The sequence below is a fragment of the Bos mutus genome, chromosome 22 (assembly GCF_027580195.1).
Source record: "Bos mutus isolate GX-2022 chromosome 22, NWIPB_WYAK_1.1, whole genome shotgun sequence".
In the NCBI taxonomy this organism is placed as follows: Eukaryota; Metazoa; Chordata; class Mammalia; order Artiodactyla; family Bovidae; genus Bos; species Bos mutus.
In genome coordinates this window covers 19,113,406-19,131,424 of record NC_091638.1, presented here as the reverse complement: position 1 = coordinate 19,131,424, position 18,019 = coordinate 19,113,406, and the positions used below count along the sequence as shown (strand labels likewise).

Sequence of the window (18,019 nt, the reverse complement as noted above, 5' to 3'; positions counted from 1 at the left end):
TCATGATGTACTCTGCATATAAGTTAAATAAGCAGGGTGATAATATACAGCCTTGACGTACTCCTTTTCCTTTTTGGAACCAGTCTGTTGTTCCATGTCCAGTTCTAACCGTTGCTTCCTGACCTGCATGTAGGTTTCTCAAGAGGCAGGTCAGGTGGTCTGGTATTCCCATCTCTTTCAGAATTTTCCACAGTTTATTGTGGTCCACACAGTCAAAGGCTTTGGCATAGTCAATAAAGCAGAAATAGATGTTTTTCAGGAACTCTCTTGCTTTTTCAATGATCCAGAGGATGTTGGCAATTTGATCTCTGGTTCCTCTGCCTTTTCTAAAACCAGCTTGAACATCTGGAAGTTCACGGTTCACATATTGCTGAAGCCTGGCTTGCAGAATTTCGAGCGTTACTTTACTAGCGTGTGAGATGAGTGCAATTGTGCGGTAGTTTGAGCATTCTTTGGCATTGCCTTTCTTTGGGATTGAAATGAAAACTGACCTTTTCCAGTCCTGTGGCCACTGCTGAGTTTTCCAAATTTGCTGGCATATTGAGTGCAGCACTTTCCCAGCATCATCTTTCAGGATTTGAAGTAGCTCAACAGGAATTCCATCACCTCCACTAGCTTTGTTCGTAGAGGTGCTTGAAACCTGTGTATGGGTTGGCAAAAGGAGAAGAGAGCCTATCAGGTCAGTGCTTTGATGCCGAAAGGCTGTTTTGTCACTGGAGCAGCCTACATCCCAAATCATTCTCCATCCAAGGAAAAAAAGAAAAGTTTCACTCTGTTGCTCTCATTGGGAAGATTTCCTCCTTGCATGTGTTCCGTCACCTATTCTCTCCTTTCAGCCTCCCACCTGATCAAGTGGCCCTGCTTCCTTTACCTTAGGACACTTCTTTTCTGGCCTTGATACCTTGTAGACATTTCTGCAGGGAATCACTTGTCCTTTGATAATTTATTAATCAAATAAATTTCCTCTGCAATTTTTTGATCCTTTTTTTTTTTGATACAGATTTCATTGAACACAAATCCCCTTTTTTCTCTTACAAACAGTTCAGGGGTGATGTTAAAAGGGAGTTTTGTGTGTGAAAGGGCAGGGTGAGGGGGGACTGTAAAAAAAAAATGCCAGTTGCATTGTAGAATCCATCAAAAAGGTCAGAGCCACACCATGCATTACACCTCACTTAGGCAACATATTCAGCTCTTCTGCCTTATATGTTTTTAAGAATGATCTTTAATGAGTATGGAAAGGGCACTACAAGAATCATTTCTCCTCAAAAGGATTGTAAGGAGGGAGAGAGATGAGGCAGTCTATACCTTTTTCATGAATATTTACTGGGTAGGGTGAGATCCTTTGGAGCCCCAGGCCTCTGATATTCTTCCTCTGTCCTCTCACAGACTCTGAAAAGCTCCCATCCTATTATTTAATGAGTAGAAGCTGCAGAATTATAGCAAAGCACAACATGAATCCTAGTATCCAATGTGAAAGAAAAGAGCTGTATCTGAATAGTAATGTCTTTCTGAAAAATAATAAGAAAGACTTCTATTGATTCCTACACAGAGAGGGCTTGGGGGGTGTCTCTGTGGACTGTGGGGCTAGTGTCTAGGTGAAGCAGAGAAGAAACACATTGAAATGGAGCCCTTGGCCACACACAGATTCAGCCACTGATTCAAGTTATTAGGACCAAATCAGTGTTACTCATAGATGAACACCCATTCCCAGAATGGATTCTAGCCTGCTGTTTGGAAGTTTTTTTTGTTTTTTGTTTTCAATGTGTACACCAATGGAGAAATTTAAATTAAATGCCAGTTAGAAGAGACAACTTTGATGCATTGGGAAAAGTGATTAGTCTGGGAGGACTTCCCTGGTGGTCCAGTGGCTAAGACTCCATGCTCCGAATACAGGGGGCCCAGGTTCAATCCCTGGTCAGGGAACTAGATCCCACGGGCTGCAACTAGAAGATTCCACATACCACAGCAAACATAGAAGATCTCACGTGCCACAGCTAAGACCCAGTGCAGCCAAATATATATATATATATACACACACACACACACATATATAATATATATACACACACACAAAAGATTATTAGTCACATGTTTGTATGCATTTCAGCAAAGTAAATGATAATAAAAGTGAAAGCTATTTTTTAAAAATGACCATCTATTGAGCATTTAGGGCATAAGATTAAGCACCTTGTGCACATTATTACATTTAATTCTCTCTAACCTCTTGAGGGCTTCCCTGGTGGCTCAGAGGTTAAAGCATCTGCCTCCAATGTGGGAGACCCGGGTTCGATCCCTGGGTTAGGAAGATCCCCTGGAGAAGGAAATGATGGCAACCCATTCCAGTATTCTTGCCTGGAGAATACCATGGACGGAGGAGCCTGGTAGGCAAAGGTGTTATTACTTACAATAAGAAGTAGAGGGAGTATGAATAGCTTGATTCAAGTCACACATACAGGAAGTGTTAGACCTGGGATTTACAGCCTTTCTGGTGGATTCCAAGGCCAGTTGTTGTGTACTCTTCTAGTTCAATGAGCTCAGTGGACCTGGGGCAAGTGACTTGCCATCTCTGAACCTAAAGTAGCCGTCCTCACCCGTAAAGTTAGGAAGTTTATTGTTCTGTGTCCTCCAGGTCTATATTGGTTTCCTGTTGCTACCATTAAAACCTACCATATATTTGATTGCAGTTGTCCAGTCTCTAAGTCATGTTCAACTCTTTGCGACCCCATGTTCTGCAGCACGCCACGATTCCCTGTCCTTCACCACCTCCCAGAGTGTGCTCAAACTCAAGACGTATATTTGGTATTAACAGCTTAAATGCCATATGTTTATTGCCTTACAGTTCTGTAGTTTGGAAGTCTGATACAGGTCCCGCTGAGCTTCGGTTATGGTGAAGACAGGGCTGGATCCTTTTAGAGGCTCTGAGTATCTGCTCCCTCGGTTTTTCTGACTTCTGAAGTCCACCTGCTCTCCTGGACTCAGGAGTCCTTCCTTGCATCCTCCCAACCTCTTGTTCTCATCCTCTCACCTCCTTTCTCTTTTGACTCCTGCTGCTTTACTTAAAAGGGCCACTTGTGATTAGACTGGGCCCACCCAGATTATCTAGGTTAATCCCTCCCATCTCCTGATCCTTCATGTAATCACACCTACAAGATGTCATTGCCAGGTATGGTGACATTCACAGGTTCTAGGGGTTAGAACTTGGACCTGCCTGGGGGACCATTATACATCCTGTCACAAGCTCTGATTTTTTTTTTTTTTGTAATAGGCAGAAGCTATTACAAACTGTGCCTGACACTTGTCGGATAGTATAGAGTTCCTTTTAGTTGCCTCTGTACCCTGTCTACAAGCTGGACCGTCTCTTCCAGCAGGGGTAACTGGCAGGCCCAGATTGCAGTTCTGTATACCTCTTGTCACTGGGTATATTGTCCTACTTTCTGGACCCTTTTTTAAACTTCATTGTTGTGTTGATTGATCGTTTGTGTGGAATCACTCTCAGCATCATGCTTGCTCCCTGAAGTGTGTTTACACACGTGTGTGTGCTCATTTGTGTCCGACTCTTTGCAATCCTATGGACTCTACATAGTCTACTAGGCTCCTCTGTCCATGGGATTCTCCAGGCAAGAATACTGGAGTGGGTTGCCATTTCCTAATCCAGGGTATCTTCCCGACTCGGAGATTGCACCCGAGTCTCCGGCATCTCCTTCATTGGCAGGTGGATTCTTTACCGTTGTGCCACCTGGGAAGCCCTTCCTGAAGAAGACATCCTTTCTTACTGGATCAAGCATTCTCTCTCCTTTTCAGTTAACATGCCTTAGTTCTTTCATCCATGTCATTAATTCAAATACCATGTTGGCCCAAGTTCTGTAGAAGCTAACAACTACTAGCCATATGCAAAGCTCTGCCACCATCAGCATCTTAAAATTTTTAATGAGAATTATCGAAAGTGTTTCATCTCTTTACCCAAGATTTACTTGGCCCCTCCCCCTAAAACTAGCAAAATGTTCTCAGTGATTCTGTTTCAGCCTGTAATTGATCTATGAACTTCCTTGTAAACAGCAGGAAATAGAGCACTGTTTTCTGTTGGAAATATAGATCATGTATTAACTTATAGGCAGAGCAGACATACCCTGAAGTCACATACCCTGAAGCCAGTATTATTTTTCCTATTTCTCAGAGATCATGAGTGAAATAATGCTCAGTTAGAAACTTCTGGTGATTCTTCTTTAACTGTTGGTAAGGTAACTAAAATTCACATCTTTTATACTTTGTATGTGATTTGCCTCTTGTTCCCTATGGTTAATATTAAGGAACTTTTCACTCATATCCAACTTTTAAGTTATATATTTTTTCAAAACAATGCATTAGTCTTTTGAAATTGGCTTCACTATCTAATTGTTTACAGTCTTAAGATAGATATTTTAAATAAGACCCAAATAGAAAATTGAGAAAGAATCCATTGTTTGTTAAGCATTCACCAGGCAAACTGCTAAGCATTTCAGCTGCTTATCGTTTAAAGCCAATTAGAAATAATCAGCCAAAAATACTTTTAAATGCAATCAGTATTCAACTATGTATTTAAGTGAATTTTTGAGCTTGTTTTTCACTTCTCTTGTATTTCATTTTAAAAATATATTTATTATGTCTTGATTCTTTATGCACAATTTAGTGTTTGGTAGAAACTAAAATAATAATAGTAGCAACAACAATAAAGCTTAAGATTTTCTCTGAAAAATAATGCATTTAATTTTTATTCCTTACAAGAGAAGACAAAGTAGAATAAAATGCTTTAAGACATTAAAGAATTGCGCTGTTCCAAGGAGGAAACAAATTGTCTTCCCACCTTATCTACTGATTCACAGAGCATAGTGATGACTTGTCCAGGAGTTTCAGGGAGCATGCTGGGGAACCTGTTAAACAACAGGGCTACCTCTAGGCTACCTTGCTCATCACTAGGTCTTCAGACTATTCCCCAGGGCACAAGAGATTGATGGAATCTTGTTTAACTATAAAATTTGTCACTGTCTTGTCTTCCCCAGGTAGTGCGGGCACCCCAGTCATGTTTAACAAGAACGGGGATGCCCCTGGGCGTTACGACATCTTCCAGTATCAGACCACAAACACCACCAACCCCGGCTACCGACTGATTGGACAGTGGACAGATGAACTTCAGCTCAATGTGAGTTTTGCTGGCCCCTCTTCCTTTGCCTGTGAAATGAGTGAGCAGGTTTTTAATATGCTCCATGAGGCAGATATGTTTATGAGTATCCGCAAGTGCACTTGCAGCTTGTTAAGAGCATCAGTAGGGACTGATAACCATCATAATGCAACAGTGAGAGCATTGATGATGATGGTGGTGATGGGCATGCATGTGGAGTTCATGCCTGACTGAACTGGGCAAATCTGTGCATCATCTCATCTAAACTGAGGCTCAAGTTGCTTAACCAACAAGGTAGCAGCTAATACTTCAATACTTTCATGAGATCTTTCTCATGCTCAAATTATTTTCCTTCCTCCCTTCCTTTATTTGCTCGTAGATTTTTTTTTTCTTTTAATTCATTTTACTGAGTCACTTTGACTTACACTGAGGTTCTCTGGGTAATATCAGTGTTGGTTAATTTCCATAACCTCTCTTTCATTCTGTAAAGCATGACCTTGAGTGAGTAACCAGTTATTTATGCAAGGTTATGTCAGAGTTCACCAGGCACAGCCCATCAGGAACTCACCTGTAGTCAAACACAGTGAGGTTTATTTACCCCACTACATGAAAAACAAACTCCTGCCAGCACTCCTCTTCTTCAGGGTGGAGGAATTCAGATGAGATTTGTTGAGTTGGGAATTCTAAGGAGGTTTTGGGAAGCAAGGACCAGTTTTGGGTTGGGCCATTCTTAGGAAGTAAAGACCAATATAATGATTGGGTGTCTTGGTGATTTTGAACTAGGAGGTGGGAGGATAAGAGCTGGGCAAGAATGGTCACTAACAAAGGAATGGTTAGATCTCATGTGAACTGGAAAAGGAAATGTCTAGATATTTTTGTAGCTGCAGAGTGTCCTGTGTATCTAGTTTCACACATGATGGCCGAGTGGCCTTGCTTTGTCTTGTTCTCCCATAGTCATGGGATGGCCTCATCTGGTTAGCATTTATATTCTTCTGAAGTTTGAAAGATGCCTGCCTAGGTATTAACTGACAACTCTTCAGCCCCTTTTTTATTTATTTGTGTTTTAATTTCTTACTATTTCAGGTTCAACATTCAATAATGTGCTTATAATAATTCTTACAATGCCCTATTTGAAGTTAATGTTTAGTCTAAATGAATATGCTTGTCTTCCTGAGGAGTAACGAACACTTGGGCCAGGATCCTTCTACCCTGGCCGGGCCCAGTACAGCTCCTCTTTCTCCCCTCCTGAGAAAGGATGTCAACTGTCCAGCCCTAAGCCTGGTGGCTGGGGTCCTGGAGCCTGAGGGCTGTGGCAGGGATGCTCTAGGGCCTCTTTTTCTGAGATATGTCGACTAGGGGGTTGTACTTCAAGAAGTTCTACAGCAGATCCCCTGATGTGGCCTTGAGCTCACATACAATGTTCACCTGGGATGCTGTGGACAAATACATTGGGTTGGGCTTATGAATCAGGTAGGGCTCCTTAGTTCCAGAGACCTACTTTGAAATAGTAATATATACAATGCATGATTGTCTTACGAGCCCTGTATTACTATGAGTTCTCCAGAGAAGCAATAGGATAGGCCGGTAAGTAGATAGATAGAGAAATAGATATGTTGTAGAAATTGGCTCACATTTATCATAAATGCTGAGAGGTCCAAAGATGTGCAGTTGCCAAGCCAGGGATCCAGAAGACTCAATGGCTTAAGATCCAGTCTGAGTCCAAAGGCAGCAGAAGACTGATGTCCCAGATCAAAGATAGGCAGAGAGAAAGGGTTCTCTCAGGCTCAGGCTTTCAGTTCTGTTCAGCTCTTCAACAGGTTGTTTAAGGCACACACACATTGGGGAGGACAATCTGCTTGAATCAGTTAACAGTTCAAATGTGCATCTCAGCCAGGAACACCCTCGCTGTCTGTAACCACATACCAGGGCACCCATAGCCCATTCAGGTTGACACATAAAATGAACCATCACAGGCTGTGTGCCAGGGAAGTCCTTCTAATGTCTCTTCCAAACCTGGAAATGATGCCATTAGCCTTTCCTCGTGTAGACCTTAGGAGGCACTTTGGAAATGATTGAGAGTATGGGTTTTTGACCATAAAACACAGAATGGACGTCTTGGGGCTGGTACAGCTTGGGTTATGGTTTTTAGAAGAGAGGATTGTGCATGAGATGGGTTGGTCAAGCCATGATAGGCCATTTACATCCTTTGAACATTGTCCCACCTGGTTCTGCTTGTATCTGTTCAGTTCTTTCCCTCTCAAGGTCCACCGTCCCAGTGAGCTGATGGGAAGGTTGTTCTTTGGTTTGTATTTTAATACAAATTGTGTTTATCAGCCATTCAACAAGTCTTTGTTTTGTTTTTTGTATTTTTAAGTACCTGTCCTGCAATAAGCATTGTACAAGGCAGTGGGTGCATAATGGAAATCAAGACATACATAGTTCTTGTTTGTACATAATTGAAGATCTTGAATAGCATTACATGGTAAACAAGAGATATGAGTGTGAAAATTCCGAAGTGTGGTAAGAGGCATGGCAGGAGAAAGAATGATGGAGGTGAAGAGAGGAGGTGAAGAGAGGCCTTGCAGATGAGGAGCAGACCATGGGGAGAGAATGAGTGATCCACAGAGCAGGTCAGAAGTAGACACAGCGATGGTGTAGCTAAGGGAGCGGATGGGAAGGAGGGATGAGAGGAGAAGTTAGGGCATTAGGTAAGAGCCAGAGCCATCCCTTGTAGACCATGATAAATATTTTAAAGATTCTATTCTGAGTACATTTTAAAACCATGAAGAAATATTAAACAAAGGAGTGGCTGGCTCAGAATTAGGAATAAAATATTGCTTTGTCTACTGAGAAGGTGATGAATAGTAAGGGGCAAGCATGGGAGTAGAAAGACTAATGAAGACTACACTGCAGTTGTCCAGCTAAAATAGGGTGGCTTAGTGAAGGAGTTCTCCACCTCAGTATCCAATGGAAACCATCTGGAGGGCTTGTAGAAACACATCTGCTGGGCCCATTCCCAGGGATTCTGATTCAGGACATCTGGGAGTGCAAGGAGGCCCAAATATATGTCTTTCGAAGGAGTACCTGTGCTATGCTGATAGTACTTGGAGAACCACTGGTTTAGAGAATGTGGTACTAGCAGAGATACAATGAAATGAGTGGAAACATTTATATGTGTACTATATATATATATATATATATATATATATATAGTATGTATATGCATATATAGCTATAATTGCATTTCTTACAGGAAGAATAACATAATTGGGATTTAGTACTGGAGGCAAAGGAAGAGTAATACTGGGATTGGAGGAAAATAATCAAGAGTGAATCCCAGGTTTATAGCTTAAGGAACCCTGTGGATGCTCTAACAAGAGAGTAGGGAGACAGCTTGGAACAGGAGGGAAAGATTGAGAACCCTGATTGAGTCTTTCCAAATCCATGAGGGCCAAAATGAAATGGATATTAAGTCTGAAGCTCAGAAAAGAGTTTGGGGCTATAGTTATTAAAAAGAAAAAAAAAAAGAAAAGCAGTTGTTAACCTATAAATGGCCTTGAAATGCATTAGAGAAAGAGAGAAAATGTAATAGCAGAGAACCCAAGGCCTTGAAAACCTCATAAAGAGTGTCACAGTTCCAATCCAACTACTCCAAATAACACCCAACTTAAAAGAGTCTGTCTCATTTGCCTGGAAAGTTGGGCCAAGCTGTATTCTTTGAATTTTTATTTTTGTTTATGGAAGCTAGACAGGCATATATGCTTGATTTAGCACTAAATAGGAACAGCTTTGATTCTTCCTTGTCATGCTGAGAGGTTATGGTAGGAAGAGCAGACAGGACCACAATTCCTCAGCTGAACCCAGTGACTGATGCTTGCTATAGCATGCACCTTAAAATTGTGAATGGCTGAGCCAGGGGGAGGACTGGTTTTAGACCCCTGAAAGGCTGAGTTAATTCAGAGGGTGACCACTGAGATAACTGGCCTTGCAAAGAGGTTACCCTGTTGATGTCTTTTATAGACTCCTTAAGATACTGTAAAATCTAATTGGAATCACAAAGAAAAGACTTGCATGCACTCCCCAGAGGGTACTCCACCCATCTCACCTGGAGCCCCAGGCCGCAGCTGCCAGTCTGTCCATGGTGCGTGTCCTGTCCATCCAGGGCCATCCTGCTCCCGATGTTACTTCTGCTCTAATTATTCTGATTCACCTCCAAGTTTGGTGAGAGTGGACTTTCCACAAACTTAGTTTGGTAGGTTTTCTTGCTCCTTGTCAATGAGATAAAACAAGTATTTTAAGTAACATGTATGCTTATCATTTAGAAAGACTACAGAGTACTGTTTCAGCCCCCAGTGAGATCATCTCAAGGAAATGGAGTTTTCAGGAGAGCTTTCTCTGTGGTCAGTAATTGCAAATACATTTCTTAGCTAGGAGGTGAATGTTTTAGAATCTCATGATCCCAGGGTTATAGACCAGACTGCCTGGCATTCTGTATCCGATCCTCTGGAATTTAGGTGTCTGAGAGCGTCCGGTCTATTACAGAATGCCACCCTGAGTCCTCACTGCTGAAGTAATAGCTCTAGGCCCTGCTTCTTCTTGGGCCAACAGATGACCACAGGGTTTGCTATTTGAATGTTCCTTCTCCCAACAAGAATTCATCAGAAGGACGTCATTAGGAAGAAAGCCATTCATTCTCCCACTTGCCACCCCTACAGAAAGAACTCTGCTTTTTGCCTCAGGTTTGTGTGGTACCATGCAGAGATGCTGGAAAATGTTATTCCTGGCAGAGAAACAGTCAAGGGAATAATGCAGTACATATCCATTGCTTACCCACAGGGTGTCAGGAAGGATGGAACTACTGGAGATGTTGGGAGAAACAAGGGGACATGTCCCTGCACTTGGAATTCCCAGGATAGGGTCAGGGCTCTGTAATAGATAACCTCCATGTCAGGGTTTATTTTATTTATTTCCACTTTATATATATATATATATATATATGTTTTAATTGAAGGATAATCACTTTCCAACTTTGTGTTGGCTTCTGTCATATGTCAACATGAATCAGCCATAGGTACAGGCATGTCCCCTCCATGTTAAACCTCCATCCCATCGCCCACTCTATCCCACCCCTCTAGGTAGTCATGGAGCACTAGGCTTGTGCTCCCTGGGTCATACTGCAACATTTACAGGGTTTAGATATGCGCCGATTTAAGGCACTGACATATATTTGAACTGGAATTTGAAGGATAAGTCATAGTTCCCAAGATGGAGATGAAAAAAGTATTTGAGAATGAATAATGCAATACTATGTAGAAACTAGGATGGAAGTATGTTGGGGATAAGGGCATAATATGAAAGGTAGAGAGTTATAAAAGCTATACATTTATGATGTGATTAAGCTCCACAATTATTCTGCATATTAGAAACAAAATTTCTGTCATCTTTCAGTTATTTGCAGTTAGTAGGACATTTAGATATGCCTGCAATGTAAATTTTTCTAATTAACTGAAATCCTTTAAAATCCAAAAATGTTAGTTTTTTTTGTTGTTTTTTTTTTAGGAACTACCCTTAATAGGCAACTTCCTACAGTGAACTGCACACACTCTTAAATGGAAGACTGAGTAAATATCACTTAACCTTTTCCGGCACCTTAGTCGTCAGTCACTCTACAGGGTAGTCCACCTTTATAATCTTCTGAGGTGTGTGGGGGGCTTTTTAAGAAATTTGTTCCCTATTAAATTTACCTTCTAACTAGAGATTGAAATCTCCTAAAAGATAGAATCCGTGTTTTAATTATTTTTTTGTACAATTACTAGCATACTACCTGGCACTCACCAAGCATTTGTGTTTGTTACTGTTGTTACTATATAAAACCGTGGTAAGATTAATATGATCTCTTTAATGGTAGAGATTTTCTGCAATAAGCAGCCACACTTCTTCCCTCTGGGAAGAGCACCCAAGCGTCCTCTTAAGTCATGTGGTCTGCCTTGCACAGTTCCTAAATCCAGAGGCAAGACTGCATTTAGCCTAAACCCATGACCCGTGTTCATAGTGATGACAGGCAGTAAACTGTCCAGTTCGGATGAACCACTTGATGCCTGTCAGCTAGTCTGAGACCCCACCTCTTAGAGGAAGCGGGTGTGCCTCTCAGGAGCCACAGGCAGACATTTGGAGGCCACAGAGCAGGAGCTCCAAGGAAAAGGAGGCAGAGCTTAGAGCACCTAGGCTGGAGGCAACATGCTTTGAGCCCTAGGAAACCTTTGCGTGCATGCTAAGTCACTTCAGTCACGCCAGCTCTTTGTGACTCAATGGACTGTATCCTGCCAGGCTCCTCTGTCCATGGGATTCTCCAGGCAAGAGTACTGGAGTGGGTTGTCATGCCCTCCTCCAAGGGATCTTTCCAACCCAGTGATCAAACCTGCATCTGTTATGTCTCTTAGGTCCCCTGCATTGGCAGGCAGGTTCTTTACCACTGAAGCCCTGGAAGGCATTTATAGTGCTCTCTGGATTGTTCCCTTATCAGTAACTGAAGGAAACTTAAGTGTCTTACTTTTCTACTTGCAACTATTTCACTACAGCAATCAAAAATTAAAAAAAAAAAAAGTTTTTGTTTTAGTACACCCAAACTTGGGTAAATAAAATGTCAGTCTACACTTAATAAGCTGAATTTTTAAAATTTCATTAAACTAAGGTGATTAAAAATTAATTTTAAAAGTTGTAATTTTGTTAAATATTTGAATCTTTCACTCTGGTTAGAATTTTGTCTTTCACTGGCGTTTAAAGACAAAAAGTATGGTTGATTGCAGCAATCACTGTTTAATCAAATTATCTCTTCCCAAATCAATACTTACTTATACTGCCTATAAAACTCCTAATCACTCTATTGTTTCATAATTGCAGCAGTAAAAATGTTTTAGAAGTCTAATCATGCTTATAATTTACAAAGTATTACATGAGATATGGGGTAATGGATAGCCATAATCAAAGTAATGTTGCCAAAGAGAAAAATATGTAAGTTGTCAAAATCTAGTACTTCTTTAACTTCAGTTTAAAGGCTGCTTTTATGAAATTACCCCACTGATCATCATAATGAATGACTCATATCTTATAATGTATAGTTTTGTTATTAGTAACTAGGGCTACAGGCTTTGTAGCTAATGTGATTAAATGGGAACTGAGTCTTCGCTTCACCAGTTATGAGCTGTAGAGGATTACAGAAGTACCAGTTTCATAAGGTTATTGCTAGAATTAAATGTAGTAGTATATGTAACAAACTTAAAACAGTGCCTGGCACATTGTAAATATTTAACAAATGTTAGCTGTAATAGCAAAAGTAATAATAATTTAATATCCTTAGTTTATCACATAACTGTTGAAAGTGTCAGTTTCTAGTGCTCCACTGTATTTTGTTTTCTTTATCCCCCTACACCTAGTAAGATGCTTATAAAATGATTGTTCTATATGAAATAGATGAGTGGATGAGCAGACAAACAGTTGGGTTATATTATAAATTACTTAGGAATAAGGGTGTCTTTTTTGATTTAGAATCCCCAGTGCCTATTGCATGAATGGATGAGAAGATGTATCCAGAAATCTACTGCAGTCAGCAATTCTGTACAATTCAGGGATCCACTTAAGACCTTGGTTCACCAGACAGGTTTCTTAAGAATTGTATATGTGGTCTGTAAGCCAGTTCACATTGCAGAGATAGATTCTTTCAGTCTCTGAATGATGGAGCAGGGCGGGGAACGATGAAAAGGAATATAAGAATTGGTTTTAATTTTTTCCAATTGATTTTTCATTTTAGAAACCTACCTGTGGCTATTTGAGAACATAGGGTGGGATAACTGTTCTTGAGGGATTGTGTCAGGGTGTGAATGGCTACATTTGTGTTAGTGAAAGTGAATTGAAAATCACACCACTGAAACTGATTCCATCCACCGCCTACCTATCTAGTTTTTAATGTCTCATTGGAGGAAGAGTCAAAACAGCAAAGGATTTAGGATCGTGGCTCTCATGGCTGGGCCCAGATCCTTGGTCTGTGAACCAGGACAAGAATGGCCTCTCTGACAAAATGGCATTTACCCTGAGACCAGAGGGCCAAGAGTTATTTCCATGTGTCAATATCTCTGAATGTGTGGCATTTTACACAGGACATGTACAAATCCAGAAGTACTGCTTCCAGTTGAGGTGCAGCCTGAGACTACAGATCCCAAACTGAATACAAACAGCAGGAGCGTTTAAAAATGTAATGCCTTGCTCATATTTTAAGAATCAAGAAATTTTCAAGAATAACTTTTTGACTTTTCTTTTCAAAATCAGATCAGGCAGTAATGTGCCTTTATTCGATGCTATAATAGCTAGTTGGATCTCAGGAAAGGTTTCCCACTTCTCTGTGTCTCCACAGACCCCACTCTCCCCCATTGCCTGACCCCCCTCCCCGATCTCTGCTCCCTCACCTGTTTCCTTATGCCCATAGGTATCTCATTTCATTCACTAAATCTAGATGTAGATTTCAACTTATTTCCACTAATTTGGTTTCCAGATATCGTTGACTTTTTATAAATGATCTCTAGGAATTGTTTTTCAAAGTCTTCAATAATATACTAATAGTGTCAGTGACTCAAAACAGCCGTAAGAATGTAACAGCTTTTTTAAAAAAAATGGTAAGTACAGCCTTCTAAAGAGAACTGCTTTAATGAAGACAGTGCTTTTGTTTGGAGACATGTATTTGTGCAAATTCTGAAATATACCGAAAATGAAAGAAACCAAGATCACCCTTTGTCGTGAGCATTTCTTCTTGTAACCAATGGTGCATAATTGTATTCTGTCTATGAATGTCTAGAAGATGCATAGTATTTATAATTATCAATATGTTTTCATAAGCATGTGCATTACAGAAGCCTGAACCCCCATTATTTCTTGTTTGCATTGTAGGCGTTCCAGCAAATCACTCTTGTTTATTAATATACAACTATGTTCTGTGGGGAAATTGTTGAATTTCATTACTTACTATGTTTGGAGCTCAGGCAAAATACATTTGAAAGAAGAAGTAATAAGGATGAGTTTAGAGAGCTCAGATGTTATAACAGGGATTCTCACTTGCTATTGCCAATCCAAAATTAGAAAAGGGAAAAGATGAGCTTATGTACCCTCTGCCTAACCATTTGCTCTGGGAAGCCAAAAATCCAAGGGTGACATGATGATGTTAAAAAGGAAATGTAGGGATTAGGTTAGAAATGTTTTCAACATGCTGTGAGATAGTCTTATAAAGTGGGATAGCATCAGAAAGCCCAAGTTTGAGTCCTACGTTCTCAGCCACTTGTGGCTAAAGCAAAGCATACACTATCCTTGAACCCCAGCCCCTTGTCTATTTAAAATCTAATCAAGCCAAGCAAAAGAGCTACTTCACAAGGACACTTTGAAAGTGAATTGCTATAATCTTCCTGATAGAAGTAAGCATATGGGATTCATGGTCATACTTCTTGTTGTATTTCTTGCTGCCGTAAATAATTACCAGAAACTTGGTTGCATAAAACAGCACACCTTTCTTTTCTTGTAGTTCTGAGGGTCACAGGTCCCATAGGGATCCCACCGGGCTAATATCCAGGTGTCAACAGAGTTGTTTCTGGATACTCTAGGAGAGAATATGCGTCCTGCTCATTCTGGTCCTTGACAGTATTTAGTTCCTTTTGGTTGTGGGACTGAGAGCTCTGTTTCTTTGATGTCAGCCATGGGTTGGCCCTGGCTTCTCGAGGCCACCTTGGTGCATTGGCTGGTGTCCATGTCTCCATCTTCCAAGCTGGCAGTGGTGGGTTGAGGCCCTCTCATGCTTCCACTGCTTCCTGCCTCCTCTCCATAAGTTGTATCTCCCACTGACTCTTCTGCCTTCCTCCTCTACTCCAAGGGCCACTGTGATTATCCTTGGCTCATTCAGATAATCCAGAATAATCTTCTTATTTTTAGTCTGTAATCTGTTCCATGTGCAAAGTCTCTTTTGCTGTAACATATTGATAAATGAAGAAATTAAGATATGGAAATCTTTGTTGGGGAGAAAGGTAAAGGGGGCAGATTATTTTGCCTAAGTACTGTTCTTTACTACCTAAATTTGTTTTTCTGTGAAATCTGTAAAATCCATATTGTCATTCAGTCACTACGACATGTCCAGCTCTTCGTGACCCCCATGGAGTGCAGCACACCAGGCTTCCCTGCCCCTCACTGTCTCCCAAAATTTGGTCATATTCATGTTTATTGAGTCAGTAATGCCATCCAGCCATCGCTGCTGCCCTTTCTCCTTTCGCCTTTAATCTTTTGCAGCATCGGAGTCTTTTCCAGTGAATCAGGTCTTTGCAACACATTTTCATTATTCTTTTAATTTTTTATTTTTATTTTCTTTAATTCAATATGCCTCTATCATTGTCATATTTTAATTAAATATTTTTGTGCAGTGAAAGTTTGCTTTCCAATTACAGTTATTAAAAATGTTGCCTGGTATTCCCCATGTTATAAATGTATTGTTAAGCCTATCTAAAATAGATAACATAGTTGTATAAATAGATAAGATTTGTATGAGATTTTCTTAAGCATCTTTAGTATCTATCTTGACTTCCTTGGTGGCTCAGATGGTAAAAAAAAAATCTGTCTGCAATGCAGGAGACCAGCATTCTATCCCTGGGTTGGGAAGATCCTCTTGGAGAAGGGAATGGCAACCCTCTCCAGTATTCTTGCCTGGAAAATTCCATGGTCAGAGGAGTCCGGCGTGCTACAGTCCACAGGGTTGCAAAGAGTAGGACATGACTGAGCTACTAACACTTAGTAGCTAATTGAGCTAATCTGTTTGATAAATGTTCTAATCACATACCTAGAAAAGCCTAGAGAAGAACCCTGAATTAAGAACCCTAAATTAATGATAAGCAAACATAATCCCTCTCAAGTGAGGAGTCAGGATTGAAGAGGAACAAAAGAGTAACACCATAGGAGGCTTAGCTAAACCTCCAGCCTTGTCCTAGTTTAGCCTCTACAATCCTGAGCATTTTGCTTCCATTGCATTATTTCTCTAAATGACAAAGCAGAAATGCAGGGAAAGAGAATAGATTGGCAGTTTCTGAAACAGTTAAACATAAAATTGCTGTATGAACTAGAAATTCCACTCTTGGATGTATACCTTGTTCTGACCTTCTTTGGTCTGTATTAAAGGTCATGGAACAGTAGAACATCATAGTAAATAGCCTGGAATTTGGAAGCTGTTGACTGCTGACTCCCTGACATGGCTACCAAAGTTGTCTATTGATAATGCAAAGTTGAGTTTGTAGTTTACTCAGTAAGGGGGCCACCATCTCCAAAGAGTCTTGGTAGAGTCTCAGGAGAGGGAGGTCAAGGGCAGATACTTTTGAAATTTGGGGGTCTGGAATAAGGTACTTCTTTCAGTGGGGGAGGTTTGATCAGAATTGGGCAAAGTCCAAGATATTTTCGTTTTGTATTAGATCCAGCGAGGAGGGTTTTAAACCAAGTCTTTTAGCATAAACTCTTGTTTGATGAGAGACTATATCCCAATTGAGTGATAATTGATCCTGAAAATGAGCTATTTATCCTAATGGAAATTTATTTTTTTTTTTTGGAGTGATATATTGTGCACATGGATGGATTTTCAGGGAATTCCTAAAACAAACCTTAAAAAATACATATTTGTAACTTTTATCTTCCTGAATAAGAATTTCTTAGTTTGTAAAATCACATTAGCATAGACAGTTTTACTTTCCTTGATTCTTTTAAGCTGGGTAGTTGCAGGCAATCTGTTCTGAGGAGGTAGACAGAGTTAGAATCCTTTAGTCTCTGATAAACCATCTGCGTTCAGAGCCATCCCCGATGGAGGTCTGGGACACTTCGTGGTGGGCTACTTGGTGGCATCATTTTTCCCCACCGTCAAGGTTCATTCTTGTTCCAATGTCTTGGGCCATAATGAAAAGTGAAGCTTCTCTCCCTTTTCTACTGTCCCCCACCCTTCAGAACCAAAATAGCACAACCACTGAGCACATGTCATCCTAAACTACTCCAGCTACTTAAGCAAGCCAGCCCCGTAATCGATGCTATTACTGCCTTCCTGTTTACATTACATTGTCTGTCCTAAGTAGGGGCCTTCGTCTAAGAGAATTCATTTTTCTGGTTACTGTACCTGGAAGACCCCCACCCCCAGTTTTCTCTGGTGAGCCCTGCCATTCCTAGGGATGTTTTGCTCATTCCATCTTTAAATGTCGTGAATTTGATAGGATCCTGTCTACAGACAACTTCTCCAAAAGATTCTTCAGTTGAGAGTAGTAAACAATCCCCTAAAATCTAAATGAGCAGCATCCCCCCACCCCACCCCCGCCCATCCTTCAATTGGACAAATTCATGAGTGTGTTTTCCATGCCTGGAAACAGGATCTGGCTGGTCTTTACACAGCTGCACAGCCAGTTTCCCATTGTTAAGAATAAAAGTGGCTTCAGTGAACTTCTGACCCCAGAATTTACCCTCTCTCATTTGATTGATTCTGGAGCCCAAAGAGATTTCCAAGACAGAAATCTCTGTCCTTGGAAAATGGGGTAAGGGGAGCCTAGGAGAAGTAGTTGTCTCACCACACCCTTTGTCTCACGTCTCGGAGTCATCTCACCCGCTATTCAGACAAGCTCTTTGGTCAATAAGTGTTCATTCCTTACAACCTCCTGACAAACATTCATCCACTCATCGATGTAGGGGGTGTTTTCATTTCCCTACTGAACAGTCCTTTTAGCTATGACAGTGAGGAAGAAATAACAAGCAGAGAGCAAGAAAGACAGAAAAGATGCAGTGAGAAAATACCAAGAAGGCAAAACTTCTCATAAATAA

At 40.7% G+C, this 18,019-nt stretch overlaps 1 protein-coding gene across 1 annotated transcript in view; it reads left to right on the top strand.

Moving 5' to 3' along the window:
• Positions 1-18,019, top strand: part of GRM7 (glutamate metabotropic receptor 7) — a 593,261-nt gene that overhangs the window by 344,225 nt on the left and 231,017 nt on the right. Inside the window, exon 6 of the mRNA XM_070360052.1 lies at positions 5,037-5,176. Coding sequence (XP_070216153.1) covers positions 5,037-5,176 — 140 coding nt within the window. The remainder of the gene's footprint in view (positions 1-5,036; positions 5,177-18,019) is intronic.